We start from the raw sequence: 15,113 nt of genomic DNA, 5'->3' as shown, positions 1-15,113 counted from the left end.
CCATCATGGTCCACAGTTGGTAACCTAACCGGCTCCTAGGATGTGGTTCTAAGTGACTCCAAAACTAAGGCTGGACCATACCGACTCTAGCTTTCCCCAATCTTCATGTCTAATTAGAACTGGCTGAGGAGTTCCTTTTCACTCATTTCTGAATTCCCAAGATGCATAGGACAGCCCTTCACCAACTTGGGGATCAGGAAAAAGTAAAAGAGAGATTAGAGGAGGTTCTCTTCTCTCCAGTTTTACAGCCATCCTGGCATCAGTTTACAGCCTAGCTTGGATTTCTCTTCTTACTTTGGTTTCCCAGCTCTTAAGGACAAGGTGAACTAACTATGATGATAACTCCACTTTTTATCTGTCTAGTCACAGCCCTGCAATTAAGGGGACACATAAACCAAAGTCATTTAGGCTGACCATAAGAGGAAAAAAAGGTTTTCTTGGAGCTCCTGAGGGGTTCAGTCAGTTAAGTGTCTGACTCTTGATTTCAGCTCAGGCCATGATCTCACGGTTCGTCAGATTGAGCCCCATGTTAGACTCTACACTGACAGCACACAGCCTGCTTGGGATTCTCTCGTTCCCTCTGATTCTCTTGTTCCCTCTTTCTCTCTGCCCCTGCCACATGCATGCTTGCTCACTCACTCTCTCTCAGAAATAAACATTTCTTTTTTAAAAGAGAGGTTTTCTTTGTTTTAAAATACACACACACACACACACACACACACACACACACACACACACAGAGTTATTTGAATTTTATTAAAGCAGCAGATAAATGTCAATTTCCTTTCATTGCCAATCTTCACCCCAGAGCTTGAGATGACCAGTTAACCTCCAGTGACACAACATGACACCAGGTCCCAGGCTTTTGTTACCACCAGTAACACTTAGCTGTCACCTAGGGCAGATTTTGCCCAGAGGCACACAATAGGGTATGCTTAATTACAAGGCTTAGAAGTGAAGGTCTTCAAAGGAGACTGGGGGGTTGCTGAAGTCCCAAAAAACTGCAAAGATTAGCTTTGGGAAACCATTCAATGAGCTGCTACTCTCCCTTATCCTTTGAGACACAAACCCTACAAAAGACACCCAGACAGAGGCAGGCAGAGGTTAAGCTCTGGAGATAGCGCTATATATACCTTCTTTTTGTTTTTAATTTCAATCAGTTCCCGTGGATCTGGCAGGAGACAGGAAAATCGAGGTGGCTTCCGGGTAAACTTTTTGTCAGCTAGGAATGGGAGATGGGTGGAAGAGAAGAAAATACCCATAAGATCTCTTTTCCCAGGCTTTTAGAAAGGTTGCCAATATACTCTAGTAAAAAAGGAGAATGACTCAGAAATTTTCTTGTCTTCATCAGTCTTCCTACAAATCCTATCTTCTAGGGCTCCAAACATTTTATTTCCTCTCTCCAGGTTTGAGGGCATGGGTGAGCAGCCAAGGTTTACCCACATATTGCCCTAGGGTGTCTGTGCACCCCACCCCTCTGCTCTCTACCAGACCCTCCAGTTGAGGGGGCTGAGGATCATGGATACCCAGTACCCACCCCCAGAGTCACCAGCTTCCTCCAGATCACTGCATCCTGGCTTCCCGTGTTCTGCTGGCAGCCGCCCTCCACCTGGTAAATGTAGGCCTGGGACATCTGGGGCTATGCCTACAGGTTTCCTGTCGTTGGCTGCTCTCTCAGCTGGTAAGAGAGAAGAAGACAAATGAAGATGGGGTAGGAAGCCAAACAGAGTTATAGGAGAAGTTGAGTCCCAGGTCAAGGAGACCTGCCTAGGTCCCACATAGACCCACATAGGTCACCAGCCCTGAATAGGACAAACCTAATCCCAAACAAGTAGTCAGGTTAGCTAAGCATTAGATTCTATAATTTATTTTTTTAAATTAAAAAAAATTTTTTTTTAATGTTCATTTATTTTTGAGAGAGAGAGAGAGCAAGCGAGAGTGGAGGAGGGGCAGAGAGAGAGGGAGACACAGAATCAGAAGCAGGCTCCAGGCTCCGAGCTGTCAGCACACAGCCCAACATGAGGCTCGAACTCATGAACCGGGAGCCAAAGTCGGACGCTTAACTGACTGAGCCACCCAGGAGCCCCATATATATATATATATATATATATATATATTTCTTTTTTTTTTTAATGTCTATTTATTATTTAAAAAATTTTTTTAAGTTTATTTATTTTTAATGTTTTTATTTATTTTTGAGACAGAGAGAGACAGAGCATGAGCAGGGGAAGGGCAGAGAGAGAGAGGGAGACACAGAATCTGAAGCAGGCTCCAGGCTCTGAGCTGTCAACACAGAGTCCGATGCAGGGCTCGAACTCACGGACTGCAAGATCATGACCTGAGCTGAGGTTAGACACCCAACCGACTGAGCCACCCAGGCACCCCTATTTATTATTTTTGAGAGAGAGACAGAGCATGAGTGAGGTTTGGGCAGACAGAGAGGGAGACACAGAACCCAAAGCAGGCTCCAGGCTCTGAGCTGTTGGCACACAGCCCAATGTGGGGCTCGAACTCACAGACTGCGAGATCATGACCTGAGCTGACTGAGCCACCCAGGCAACCCTAGATTCTATAATTTAATAGAGATTACCCAGTCTCATTCTCTGGTCATCTGCAACCTCAGTCTCAAGGGGATGTTAGAGAAGATTAATTAGGGTAGAAGCAGATACTGGGGTGGGGGACAGTAGGGCCTGGAGCTCTCAGGAACAGAAGTCCTATATCCTTTAATCTAGGTTCTCTTTCCCCCCATAAATAAATAATTCTCCTATGCTGTACACCTGAAACTAACATAACACTGTGTGTTAACTATACTTAAATAAATAAATTTAAATAATTACTATATTTAGTATTAATAATTATATTAATTAATAATTTATTATTATTATTAAATGAAAGCCAAAGTGTGGAGAAGAAAAGGACAAATCCATGAGTGTTGAGAACCTGCCTGCCTAGCCTATGATTCAAACCACCAAATCCTGGAAACATAGAACTGGGAGAGACCCCAGTGGAAGTGATATAAGGAGAGAGGATTTGGTGAGTAGAGAAATGATAAGCATAGAACCCAGGGATCCTCAAAGAAAGAAATGCTTCTCACTATTGCTGGCTTCTCGGATGCCATCTACTGTCTCATAGCCAGGTCTAGCTGCTTCTTTCTTCTCTTGTTGGGTAAGACTGTTGAGGACTTTGGCCTGGCAATGGGCCTCAGTGCTATCAATCACTGTTAACAGGGCATCAAGAGAGAGGAGGTGTGTTGTGTAGAGCTGACCAGACACAGGGAAGGCATTCTGGAAAGTAAACAGATTCAGTAGACTTGAGGTTAATACTTTATCTTTTTCCAAAAATCCTGAAACCACCTATAACTTCTGCATTGCCCTGAGAAAATGCCTTTCTTCTTCCAGTTCCCCAGCTTTCAAGTGTTGCACCCCTCCCCCCCCCCCCCCCCCCGCCCGTGTATAATATGCTCACTACCACCAGAAGAGATTTCCTTAATAGAGCCTTCTTTCTAGAGGACAGTAATAATGCTCAGCACCTTGGACAGCAGCTTGGTGAGGTCTTCAAAGAGGTTGGAACAGTAATAGTCACAATCATAGTTGATATAGAGCTCAGTGACAAAGCTGGGGATGTGCCAGAGCTGCACAATGGCCTCCAGTGCCATCTCCTTCATCTCGTAAGGCATCTTGGGGTTCTCCACAGTGATGATTTCCATAAGCTTTTTGATGTACATCTGGCAATAACCCAGTAATAGCCATTTGAGTGGGATAAGGATTCAAGACAGAAGAGAAAAATTAGACAGGAAAAACATTAAATACAAGAAGGAGACGCCCAGCCAGGAGGCATGCGTTAACATATCCTTAAAGACATTCCGTCCTTCTCTTTGGCCTCTACATTGGGGGAGGCCTGGCTCTCTACCTTATGCCTGATCCAAAAACAAGTTGCCTATTGCCCTCTTTGTGCTTTCTATGGGAGCCTTACCTGGTACTATTCAGAGTTCCTTTTTGCAACTTAGTGGCAAAGCCAGTTTGACTTGCCTGCCTGTGCTGCAGAGGAACTGCTGGGCAGAAAACCTGTACCCACTCATAGTGAGGTTGTCCACCAGTCCTCATATTTGGCTTCTTTCATTTTATAGCCAACCAGTTTTCTCTGGGCTCCCTTTAATTTCTCCACCAAAGAGGACAGCCAAGGAACCAAACTACAGAGGCTAATAGCTCTCTAGGATTTTAGGAGCCCCTAAATCCCATCCCCGCAGCAGGACAGAGCTGGCCCCACTAAAGATGCTATATATCTTGCTATTTTTTCTTTATCCAAGTTCAAGAAACTCACCTCCAATTGGAACTTGAGGTGCTCCCTCATGCTCTCAAACAGTAGGAAGCATACCCGCAGGGAAGCAGCATAAAGGTTTAGTCGCTCTACACTGAGTAGCTGGAGATCAGAGTAGGGTTAAATCATTAGGTTTCTGAACCTATGGCTCAACCAAGAGAAAAGTAGGATAATAAACTCTGTGAAGTTGCCACTAAGGTCCTGTACTCTAAGGAAACTATATCTAGCCATTCCTATATTTTTCTGGCTGCCAGAGTCCCCAGAGAACTAGTAGAGTCCTCTTGATGATGACCACTGGCCAACTGGGAAGGGAGATTCTTTTCTGGATCCTATACTCTTTTCACCAATCAACCAAACCTCCTTGTGCTCCCCCTGGTCCCTGAGAGACCGTGGAAAATAGCCAAGGGCTCAGAGACCCTCTAGAGGTCCAGTCTTACCTGGAGTAAGTGGCGGCACATCTCATCCTTGATGAGGCCCAACAGGGTTTGGCACTGGGCTACAGGGGCTGATTCAAGAGCCACTGTCAGCAAATGCAATCCCATGTGGATCATAACCTCTGAATTATGGCGGTCGTGTGGATTGGTGAGGGAGATGAGGAAGCGGAAGAGTTCGCGGATGCAGGGAAGACCATAGGGGACCAATGCTGTACCTGGGGAAAGCCAGAAGTAAAGTAGGAATGTCAGGAAACAACTGGACTGAAAAGTTGGCCTGGACTGCCCTGCATTATACAAGGCAATTTCAAATAAGTGATTCTCTTCAAGAAAATTTTTTTAAAAAAAGCTTTTTTTCTGGAAAGGTAAGACTAGTCTCACTTACTAAAGGGAATCAGAATTGATGACCCTACTTTCTGTTAAAAGTCTCAAGCTTTCTATTCTTCCCTCTCACTTCCTATTGTTCATCAAAGTCCCTCTCTGTATAGGTTGGCAAGGGCTCCATCCATGCCAAAGTCCCCCTGGCTTGATTCCATTTCCTGACTAGAAAATGTGGACAGCAGACACCTTGGGTCCAAGATCATCTAGGCTCAGGATGCTTAGTGGGCAGGATGGGGGAGGTGAATAGGCAGAGACTGCTTGAGAGAACTCACCTTCCTTCTGGGAGGACTGTGTAAAGCGTACACCCCGGGGATTGACGTAATCCATGTCATGAACAGAGGCAGAATCAGAGTGGTCAGCAGGGGATGTGCACTCCTCTAACACTTCGGGGATGGATTCCACGGATGCTGACTGGGCCTTTTCCACATGAATCCCTTCCTGCTATGACCAGCAGCAGGGCGATAGGAAGAGGGATGAAGCAAGACCAACTTGGAACTTACTCCCCCCTGAAGTGTTTAAGCTCCAAGTGTCTCTAATGGACTGCAGGTGTAGGGCCAGCTCAGTGAGCTATGAATCAATGCAAGATGGCTCAGGGCAGGAGTGTGAAGGACTCAGAAAACACTTCCTGAGGCATCACTGACCTAAAGTGACTAGAACTCTAGAAACAATAGAGGCTCTCATAGGCTTGGGATTTATATCATTATCTTCCAAAGCCATGGCCATTTCCCTCCCCTTTGCCTAGTACTACCTGTATGCAAGACTTGATAAATCCCATGAGCTACCTCTTACAGTGAGTCATGCTGTGGATTTTCTAGATTGCACAGCTGATTCTAGGAAATAAGAAATAATGAAGTAACTCTACACCGCACCCCCCCCCCCGCCCCCAACCTGACCTTCTTTTGAACCAAAGCCTGGATAAAGGATGAAAAGGGTCAAGTCAATTCTACACTAGAAGATTAGAGAGGGGCCTTAAAGCCATACCTGGGGATCAGGCTGCTCAGGAATCCCCAGCTCGCTGCTGCCAGGCTCTGTAGCTGTGCTATACCCTGGAGAGCCAGGTTGTTCCAGGTCAGTGAGGTCTTCCTTGGAGGTGGTCTGGGAGGAGAACTCTAGGCCACTGTCTGTAGAGGGGCTGACCACTGCTGAGGCAGCTTCTGAACTTGCAGAAGAGATGGGAGTGGGCACATCAATGAAGGGCATTCCCCCTGCCAAGCAAAGTAGGCGAGGCTTGAAGAAAAGAGACTGTAGGAAAAACATAGCCTCCATGGCACTAGGGGCTCTTTTCCTAGACCACATACTAATCTCTGCATACACTGGTCTCTAAAGTAGTCAGAGTTTCTCTGGAAGGATAACAACCCAAAGTCACTGCAGAATTGCTAAGTGGTCACAGTCTGAACAGACCTGGAGTTTTCCCTTTTTACTCTTAGCAGAAAGACCAAAGCCCCTCAGTTGACTAGTTTTCAATGTTAAAATGCCTGAGAGAGGAAGGTTTTCTTCTATCTATTCTAATTAGAGGAAGCAACCCAGGGCACTCACCAGTGAGGTTAGAGGATAAGGTAGTTCCGTTGGGGGTGGGCAGCTCTGAACCTGGTGTGACTTTGGTCATATGGCGCAGAGGCCGGGGGGATCTCTTCTGTTTCTTCCACTTGGATGAATCACTCATGCCTCCTGCTCTCATTTTCAGCTGGAAATATCATACCTCATTAGCACTGGTACTCAAACTAAGACTCTTTCCCTAGAAATCTCCCTTCTTTTATTCCTACTGGTCCCTAGAAAACAGCCTATATGCCGTGTCTGTGGCAAAGGAAGAATCTAGACCATCAGAGCACATTCCTATTCCTCCAACCTTGCTTCTACGTCTGCCATTTCACAGGTCAGCCTGGTGACCTCCTAAACATTCTGCTTTTCAGCTGATCACATATTACTCTGCTTCCCTGAGTCCCGGGTGGCAATCTTAAGTCCTGTAGATGGTGCCTGACCCTCCTGCAGAAAAGCTAAGGGCAGAGGTTCCTTTGCCTGAGGCTTCAGATCTACAAGGACTCCAGGGCTTTGCTCCTCAACTATCTGTAGCACAGCCTTCTACTCCTAGGTTCTTAACCAACTATGAGAGTCTATTCCTTCCCTGTCACTCTCTTAGCTTCCCTACTGGTTCGTGAACGGGGCCTAGATCCTAAATACATCCCTGACTCTGAAATTTTTGTATCAAAGTGGTCAAGGAAGGAGTTAAGGAAGGAGTGGTATCCCAGCTGATTTTTGGAGTTAAGGATGGAGGGTCATGTCATGCTGCTGCTCCCAATTTTGTACATCAGTGAGACCTCCTGTCTCACTGTTGGGTCTTTCTAGATGCAGTTTTATGTTTTCAGATGGTAAGGCTACTGATTTCTTGTACCTTGCTCTATTCTGTTTTCTTCTGTCCTGCTATATTTCCTATAGCTTCCTTTTAGTTACAAAGGAAAATTTCTAAAACCTATTGTGGGAACTACTCTAGGATATAAATTTTTATGCATTTTCTCCACCCTCAGTTCACAGTTACTTTATTTAAGCCCATTTCATTTTTTCTGGTCCTGATGCCTTCTGTTAGGGTTTGAGACCAGTCCTTTACCAGTCCCTCCACAGTTATACCATACTATTTCTAGACTAAGGGACCATTCCTGGACTGGGTAACTGTAATGGTCGAGAAATCATCAGAACGCTCTAACAAAGTAAGAGCCTCTTTCTAAAGGCCGAATATACCCTGTCATCCTTGGCCTGTTCAATTCCTTCTAGCATTTGGGGGATAGGCCTCCTTCTTCAACCTCCCCCAAGCCCTCCAGAACCTGGGTAACCATTAATCCTTTGTTTAGAAACCATATAATTCTTCCTTACCAAAAGCTCCACCCAGAAAGGAGAGAGGTCCAAAAGTTGAGCCTCACACCCAGCTCTTACTAATGTGGCAACAACCTCACACTGGATTTATACTATGCCACCATCGCCAGAATGCCTACAGTCATATGCCTAGAATGGAACTTCAAGTGTTCTGAGCACTGTGGTTAAACAGGAACTAGAATGCTCTCTCTAGTAACCACTGAAGCTCATCTGAAGAAAGTTCATGGTAAAAAAAAAAAAAAAAAAAAAACCCAAAAAACAAACGAAAAAAACAAAAAAAAAAACCTATGGGAGTAAGAGTCAGCCAAACATACAGACAGTCAAGAAGCTCAAGAGATTAATGAGGGAAAACAAGAACCTCCTAGCTTTATTGGCAATTGTCACTGAGGTCCAAAAATACTAACATCTGGATCCACTTTTGTGAGATATCTTTTCTCTCTAGGCGGATTCCCAATTTCAGTGACTCCAGGTGGTCCTACTTCCACCGAGAAACCAGTCACTCAATGAGATTCCTTCTGACACTAGGATTAGTCCTGCCTGTTTCCTTCTTTAATCTCTGCAAAACTAGCTCCAACCTGATCATTTCAATTAGTATTCTCTGCCTCCTGGCTGGAGTAGGGGATGAGAAGCTCCAATTCTCACAAATGCCTCAGCCCTGACAAAGTACAGTTATGCTCCCTGTTCATGGAACCCTCCAACACCTAATCCATATAACTTTGTATTTCCAAAGGGCAGTATAAGCTTTACAAAGAAAGGGCAGGTCTTAGGTTAATAATCATGGCAAAAGGCAGGGTAGCCACTGAAGAGAGAGCTGCAACTTGAGATGAGTCAAGCACATAAATGAAAATGGACACTGTGCAAAAAGAATGCAGGCCTAGGGACCTAGGTGTACACACACATACACAGTTCTTTTAATCTTCAATGACCTGGATTTCCACAATCACACCTCCAGAATGCCACTCATGTGACAGCCTAAACATAGACAGCCCATACCTCCTTCTCTCCCTCTTCTTCCTAAAGCAGGGATATGGGGTTAGGGGTAATCTTTAACTTGGACCTCTCCCCTAAACTCCTCTACATCTCAACTTTTAAGGGACAGAGAGCATCTCTGCAGAACCCATCTTGAGTTATCCAGCTCCTTCCCCTCCACCTAGAGTCCTAAACCTGGGAATGAAGGAACGCTTTAACACTAACTACGAAAAATAAAAGACCCCAACTAGATGGGACTATCCTTTCCCTCCAAACCCAGTTCAGGTATCTAAATAGAGCCAAAGACTGTGCTTAAGCTCCATATGCCAGCTCTGAGACAGGCAAAGGGTAGAAGAGGGAAGGGGCTTGCTCAGAGGTCCCTCACAGTTCCCCCAAATTGGTAGATACTAACATGCCCGCAAGATGTCAGCAGGACCCAAGCTCTCTATCCAGGCTCACTACATGATATGTCACCAGTTCAAAGCTTCCTTCTGCCTCCATGCAACCAGATGCCCCCAGGGAAATTCCCAACACTGCAAAGCTACAAACACATGCAACTCTTCCAAAACCGTGCTGTGTTATTAGGTAGGGGTAAGTTGTGCTCTGCACAATGGAAATGTGACCCAGATGTTACATATTAAAAAAATAAACATTTAAATAAATAAAAAGGGGGGAAAGGAGAGGGAGAGGGAGAGAGACCTTGAGGTTCTTAAAGAGTAGTACCCTCTCTAACTGGTTCAGGGCTTTGGTCTGCTCCCCACTACTTAGCTCCAGTTTGTTGAGGAGACATGGAGAAATCTGTGAAAGACAGGCAAACGAACGATTTAAACAAAGTGAAATAAATTCAGACACACGCCAATAGGGCATAGGGCAGGAATAGGGATGGAGAGCTGGGGAGAAGGGAAGGTCAGGTGCATGCACCAAACAGCCAAGGGCCATCTCCACGGGAAGAACCTCTTAGGGTTGCAAGTAGAATCCTCATCAGAGGTCTGTGAAGTTCAGGACTTCAGTTTAAAATAGAAAGAGGCCATTCTTCTGATCACATTCTTTTATCAGTTTGAGAACCTTCTGATCTAGAGTCAGGCTTAATTTGTCTCATCAACAGAGACAAGCCCAAGTGTGAGCCCATTCTAATCCAGCATTATGGTGGGACTTAGGGCATAGCCTCTTTAGGCCTCCTACCTACTGACAAGTCTGGGCTTTGAGGGGATGGCAGAACGTTCACTTTTATCAACATACATTTTTAGCCCAATCTGATGGGCCTTACCAAGTTTCCATGAAGGACTGGTTCACCAGCTTATGTGGTGGGTCAACAAAGATAGGCTGGGAAGGAAAGGTTGGGGAAGGAAAGGTATCTGGGGAAGAATAAATTTCTCACTAAATGAATGATAGCTATTTTTTAGATTCCAAGCAGACCTGTCTAGGCAAAAGCATGTTTTTGCCAAGCAAGGGTGTCCAGGAAAATCCCCATAGCACTAAAGTTGAGAGACCAAAGTTTGGATGAGGGACAGCAGCTCATACCTTCTTCATGTTGGTGCCCATATAGTTCTTGGGTTCTTCTTTAAACTGAGGTAACCTACAAGATAGAGAACCCCATGAACTGTCATTGGGGATAACAACAAATCTCCCCAGCATGCTAGCCACAGCCCAAAGATGCAGTGGGCCAGGGCATGCTCTGTCTCTTAGGAAAAGCTAGGAAGAGAAGCAGGCTAATTTCATCCTTTTGAGAACCTTATCAAAGTAAGAAGTTGGGAGACTTATAATACAGACACATTCTTAAAAAGAAGGGAGTCACCAGGGCAAAGTGACTAATGCCCTTGGAGTGTGGAGGCTCTTTTCATCCTAAACCGACCCCTTCCTGCTTGTATTTACTTAACAAGTACAGATGAAAGGCACAATATGGGGAGAGGGCAGTCCATCAAAATCCCAGGAGACTGGACATAGTGTGAGCAGTAAAAGGCAGGTTGAGTTTTGAAAACAATAAATCTGAGCCTGAAGAGTGGGAATGCTTTGTAGCAGGGAGCAGGGGCAGATCTAATGTGTGGATAATAAGAATTATTACTTATGGATCCGAGAGCAAAATGAAATACCATGGGGAATTTTTTTTTTTTAACTAGATTGTTTTTTAGAGAAATTTTAGGTCCATAGCAAAATTGAGCAGAAGGTACACTGATTTCCTATATAACCCTGGGCCGCACAGATACATAACAAACCCCGTTATTAATATCTCCCAGGGGAGGCTTTAAAGCTCTTGCCTCAGTCAGCTCTTCTCAAAGTTAGTCTACTGAAAAGAGGTGTAGGAAACAGGCAGTTAGGCATAATATGAAAAGGCCTCATAGCCCCTAAATTGAGGGCCTTGATGAGGGTAACCAGTAGTCTTGGTTTGCCAGAGAATGAAGTGTTTGCAGGGATGCAGGATTTTCAGTGCTAAAATTGGGAGAGTCTGGGCCAACAAGGTTTGTCACCCTAGCCTTGGTCCTTTCTCACAGAAATCAGACTGAGCTCTGGGAGTTCAGCACCCTGTTCCAGGCTCCCTTGAATTTGGCTTCCTCTCTGCGTTCCCTTTCCCAGCTGCTACCTGCACAGAAACAGACACAAGTTTGGAAAGCAGAACAAGGTCTGTTGGCCTAGATCAAATAACCCCCTGCCTCCCTCTGAGGCCAAGCCAGCTATCTTCTCCTTTCCCCTTATTCAGTAACCCTTGGCCCAGTGAACTACCCCCATCCATAATCCCAGTGGCCCCTGAAGTGGCTGTGGGGTTGGCCAGGTCCCTGAAGTGGCTGTGTGGAAGCAGGCAAGCTCAAGAGGCCCGGGCAGCCGGGCTGAAGCAAACAGCAGCAGGTTTACCTTGTGAAGAGCAGCTGCACCATGTCTACGAGAGTGTGCTCTGCGGATTTTCTCAATAACTCTGCACAGGCAAAAACAAATAACACAGGTGTCATTACTTGCTGTGCTATTATCAGGAGGCTTCTCAGAGCAGACTCCCCTCCAAACCTTGTTTACTAAGGATTATGCCAAACTTATTAAAACCAGCTCCAGCTCAGCCTGGCAGCCACAACTTCAGTAGCCCACTAGGTGGCACTACTGAGACAGGAGAAAAAGCTGAGGGCGGGCGGGGTGTTGGTGCACGATGATGCGTTTTTAAGGGTTGCAGGCTGGTGTCAATCCCCGAAAGCCCAAGGGAGGCAGATTTGGTGCCTGGGCTAAGTCATTTGGGGATCTATCCCAATTTCTGCCTTGGCACAATGAACTAAGGTCTCTATTCTAGCTGCACAATAGTCAAGTAAAGACTTCTAGACCTCTTTGGCTCCACAAGGTAGGTGAAGGACAAGTCCAGAGTTTTCCACCTCTCTGGGGCTCAGAGACAGTATCCTATATTTATACTCACAGACACTGGCCCTAGGAATGGTGACAGGCCCAATATTCAAGCACCTACCACTGAGCCTCATTTCAAAGCAGATCCGGAAGCAAGACTGCATAATCTCACACACAGATTCATTGGTTAGGTGGGAACCCACTGGGGTCAGCAACAGCGTCCGCAGCACCTACCAGGAAGAAAGAGGAGATACAGCGATAAATAAAGCAGGCTGGGTAAAGTGGGGTGTACCTGAGGGGAGAGAAGCTGCCTTCTGTTCCTTTAGTCTCCTACGGAAGCACTCGGGTGAGAAAGAGAGGTTAGCAAGAATGCTGACCTCACTTCAGTTTGATGGGTGTGGGGGGATCTCCCAGGAACTTATCTTGGGAACTGTGCCTTTACTCTCCATGACCCAGATACAGTTCAGCACTCATTCCAGCCCTAGCCCATGAGTCCCACAGATGAACGGCAGATATGGTCCACCAGAGGTACAAATGTATTAAGGGCTTCTGGTATTTGATATCAATTCATCTAAAGCTGTTAATTATTTTCATTAGAAAAGCTTTTACTCTGGGTACCCGAGCTGCTTGTTTAGAAACAAAGTAGCTCCCTAAGCCCCAGTGGAGTCAAAACACAGCTTCGAGCTGCCGGCAGTCTTGGATAAGGAGAGCCGATAGCACCAGCTCCTGGCCATTAGCCTAATTGCTCTTCCCCTCCATTTACCTGAAGGATTTTCATCAGGACAACCTCATCGCTGGCAGGATCTGTGCCCACAAAACGGGCATGGGTGACAGCATCCGCCATGTTCTCCATGCCCTCTGCTGTGCCCTCATGAGTGGGATCTGCTCCAACAGAAAAAGAGACTAAATTGTATGGAGAGGAGAGACAGAAAGGCAAGATATCCTGTATAGGCACCGCCTTGAGAGACTGTTTTTCTCCTCTTCAATTTCCCAACCCATGGTTACTTGAACTACCGGAGAATTTTGCTCATAACTGGCTTTAACAAGCTCCTCAGCACAAATCCCACTGTGTAAAACAGTGGTTCTCAAACCTAAGTATATATCAGAATCACTAATAAGATTTGTTAAAAATACAAATTGCGGGGCGCCTGGGTGGCTCAGTCGGTTGGGCGTCCGACTTCGGCTCAGGTCACGATCTCGCGGTCCGTGGGTTCGAGCCCCGCGTCGGGCTCTGGGCTGACAGCTCAGAGCCTGGAGCCTGCTTCCGATTCTGTGTCTCCCTCTCTCTCTGCCCCTCCCCCATTCATGCTCTGTCTCTGTCTCAAAAATAAATAAAACATTAAAAAAAAATTTTTTTAAATAAAAAAAAAAACAACAACAAATTGCTGGGTCCACTCCGAGAACTTTTGATTTAGTAGATTTACAGTGGGGCCTGACAATGTGCATTTCTAACAAGATCTCAGGACAAGTTAATGCTGCTGGTCAGGGGGACCATACTTTGGACTCACTGGTGTAAAGCCACTCATTTTATAGAAGAAGGGCCTAGAAATAGAGGAGTTTTTGGCCCAGAGCAAGGGCCAAGTAGGACGAGACCTTCGAACACCAAGGTTGTAGACTTTCTCTGTTCATGTTTTCTCCTTCAACACATCTCTCTCTGGTTGCTTCTGGGGTTTTGTGTTCAGGTGCAAGTGAGGTAGGAGAGTAGTGGAAAGAAATGGACAGTCCCTGCTGCCAATACATATATCTGGGTGCCACTTTATAGCAAATCAGAGACTTCTTCCTGCTTTGCATTCTTACTTAAAACAATATGACATGGAGCAAGAATCATTCTACCAGCTTAACTAAACATGCATTAGGAGAAAAAGGGGACAAACTAAACAAGATTGGAGGCTGGCTGACCCAGGAGTAGGAGGAAGAGAGAATTTCAACAGTGAATAAGAAGAGGGGAGAAGCTAGATCAGACAACCAGCACCATGCTGGAAACTAACACAAATACTGCCAAGGGAGAAACTGCTCCCATTAATCTGCTAAATATCCAAAAGGAGTAGCCAAAGAAGTGGCCTCCCTCAAGCCCTTCAAGGGTCTTGCAGAACTTCCCAGATTATCCTTGAAAGGGAAACATAAGTAGGGGGAAAAAGGAGGGACATGGCAAGGCTTTGCGAGTGACAGAGAAAGGTTGCTCCAGAGGTAGCACGGTGTACTACAGGAGCACCTCCTAGTTTTAAGTAGTGGGAATTAAAAGAAATTCTTACCATTTTTTCTTTCTTGGTACCTGAATAACAGAGTTCCTGAGCCTAAAGCTCAGGGGTGCGGCTGAGAAACCAAAACATTTCCCTTGTAACAACGAGCCTGAAGACTTTCATGAATTGTAAGTGATTCTCATTTGTTTTCTTTTTTCTCTTCTGTCCTGGTTAGTCTCTGACACCTGGTCAAAGACACTCTGTCCATACAGCACGCCCCCACTGAACACCAGGAGTGGTTACTTAGAGTTCATGCAGAAGAAAGCCAATTTCGGGGCGCCTAGGTGGCTCAGTTGGTTGAGCGTCCGACTCAATTTCAGCTCAGGTCGTGATCTCAAGGTTCGTGGGTTTGGGCCCTGCATCGGGCTCTGTGCTGATAGTGTGGAGCCTGCTTAGGATTCTCTCCCTCTCTCTCTCTGCCCCTCCCCTGTTAGCTTTTTCTCTCTCAAAAGTAAATAAAAACATTGAAAAAAAAATTTTTTTAAAAAAGAAGGAAGCCAATTTCATGATGATACATAGTATACGGGGTGCCCTAACTCCTTCTATCACCCCAACTCTCCATGTTTCTCCCATTCAACTCAGAAAATCTGAAGTT

At 45.6% G+C, this 15,113-nt stretch overlaps 1 protein-coding gene across 13 annotated transcripts in view; it reads right to left on the bottom strand.

Annotated features, from left to right (window-relative positions):
- Nucleotides 1–15,113, bottom strand: part of GBF1 (golgi brefeldin A resistant guanine nucleotide exchange factor 1) — a 122,155-nt gene that overhangs the window by 15,151 nt on the left and 91,891 nt on the right. For 3 of the 13 annotated variants that reach the window (XM_058697584.1, XM_058697583.1, XM_058697586.1), the window contains 14 exons: nt 13,042–13,160; nt 12,400–12,508; nt 11,811–11,871; nt 10,485–10,539; nt 9,663–9,761; nt 6,666–6,813; nt 6,111–6,334; nt 5,402–5,570; nt 4,755–4,966; nt 4,321–4,419; nt 3,530–3,724; nt 3,095–3,284; nt 1,538–1,678; nt 1,134–1,222 (listed from right to left, as the gene is read on the bottom strand). In XM_058697584.1, the coding sequence (XP_058553567.1) occupies nt 1,134–1,222; nt 1,538–1,678; nt 3,095–3,284; nt 3,530–3,724; nt 4,321–4,419; nt 4,755–4,966; nt 5,402–5,570; nt 6,111–6,334; nt 6,666–6,813; nt 9,663–9,761; nt 10,485–10,539; nt 11,811–11,871; nt 12,400–12,508; nt 13,042–13,160 (1,910 nt within the window). Of the gene's footprint in view, nt 1–1,133; nt 1,223–1,537; nt 1,679–3,094; nt 3,285–3,529; nt 3,725–4,320; nt 4,420–4,754; nt 4,967–5,401; nt 5,571–6,110; nt 6,335–6,665; nt 6,814–7,994; nt 8,153–9,662; nt 9,762–10,484; nt 10,540–11,810; nt 11,872–12,399; nt 12,509–13,041; nt 13,161–15,113 lie in introns of those variants that run through there. The other 10 variants (XM_058697585.1, XM_058697588.1, XM_058697591.1 and 7 more) reach the window with 7 other exon arrangements.

This window comes from Neofelis nebulosa, chromosome 13 (genome assembly GCF_028018385.1).
Source record: "Neofelis nebulosa isolate mNeoNeb1 chromosome 13, mNeoNeb1.pri, whole genome shotgun sequence".
Classification (NCBI taxonomy): domain Eukaryota; kingdom Metazoa; phylum Chordata; class Mammalia; order Carnivora; family Felidae; genus Neofelis; species Neofelis nebulosa.
Note: the sequence above shows the minus strand (reverse complement) of the source record. Positions and strands in the feature narration are given on the sequence as shown.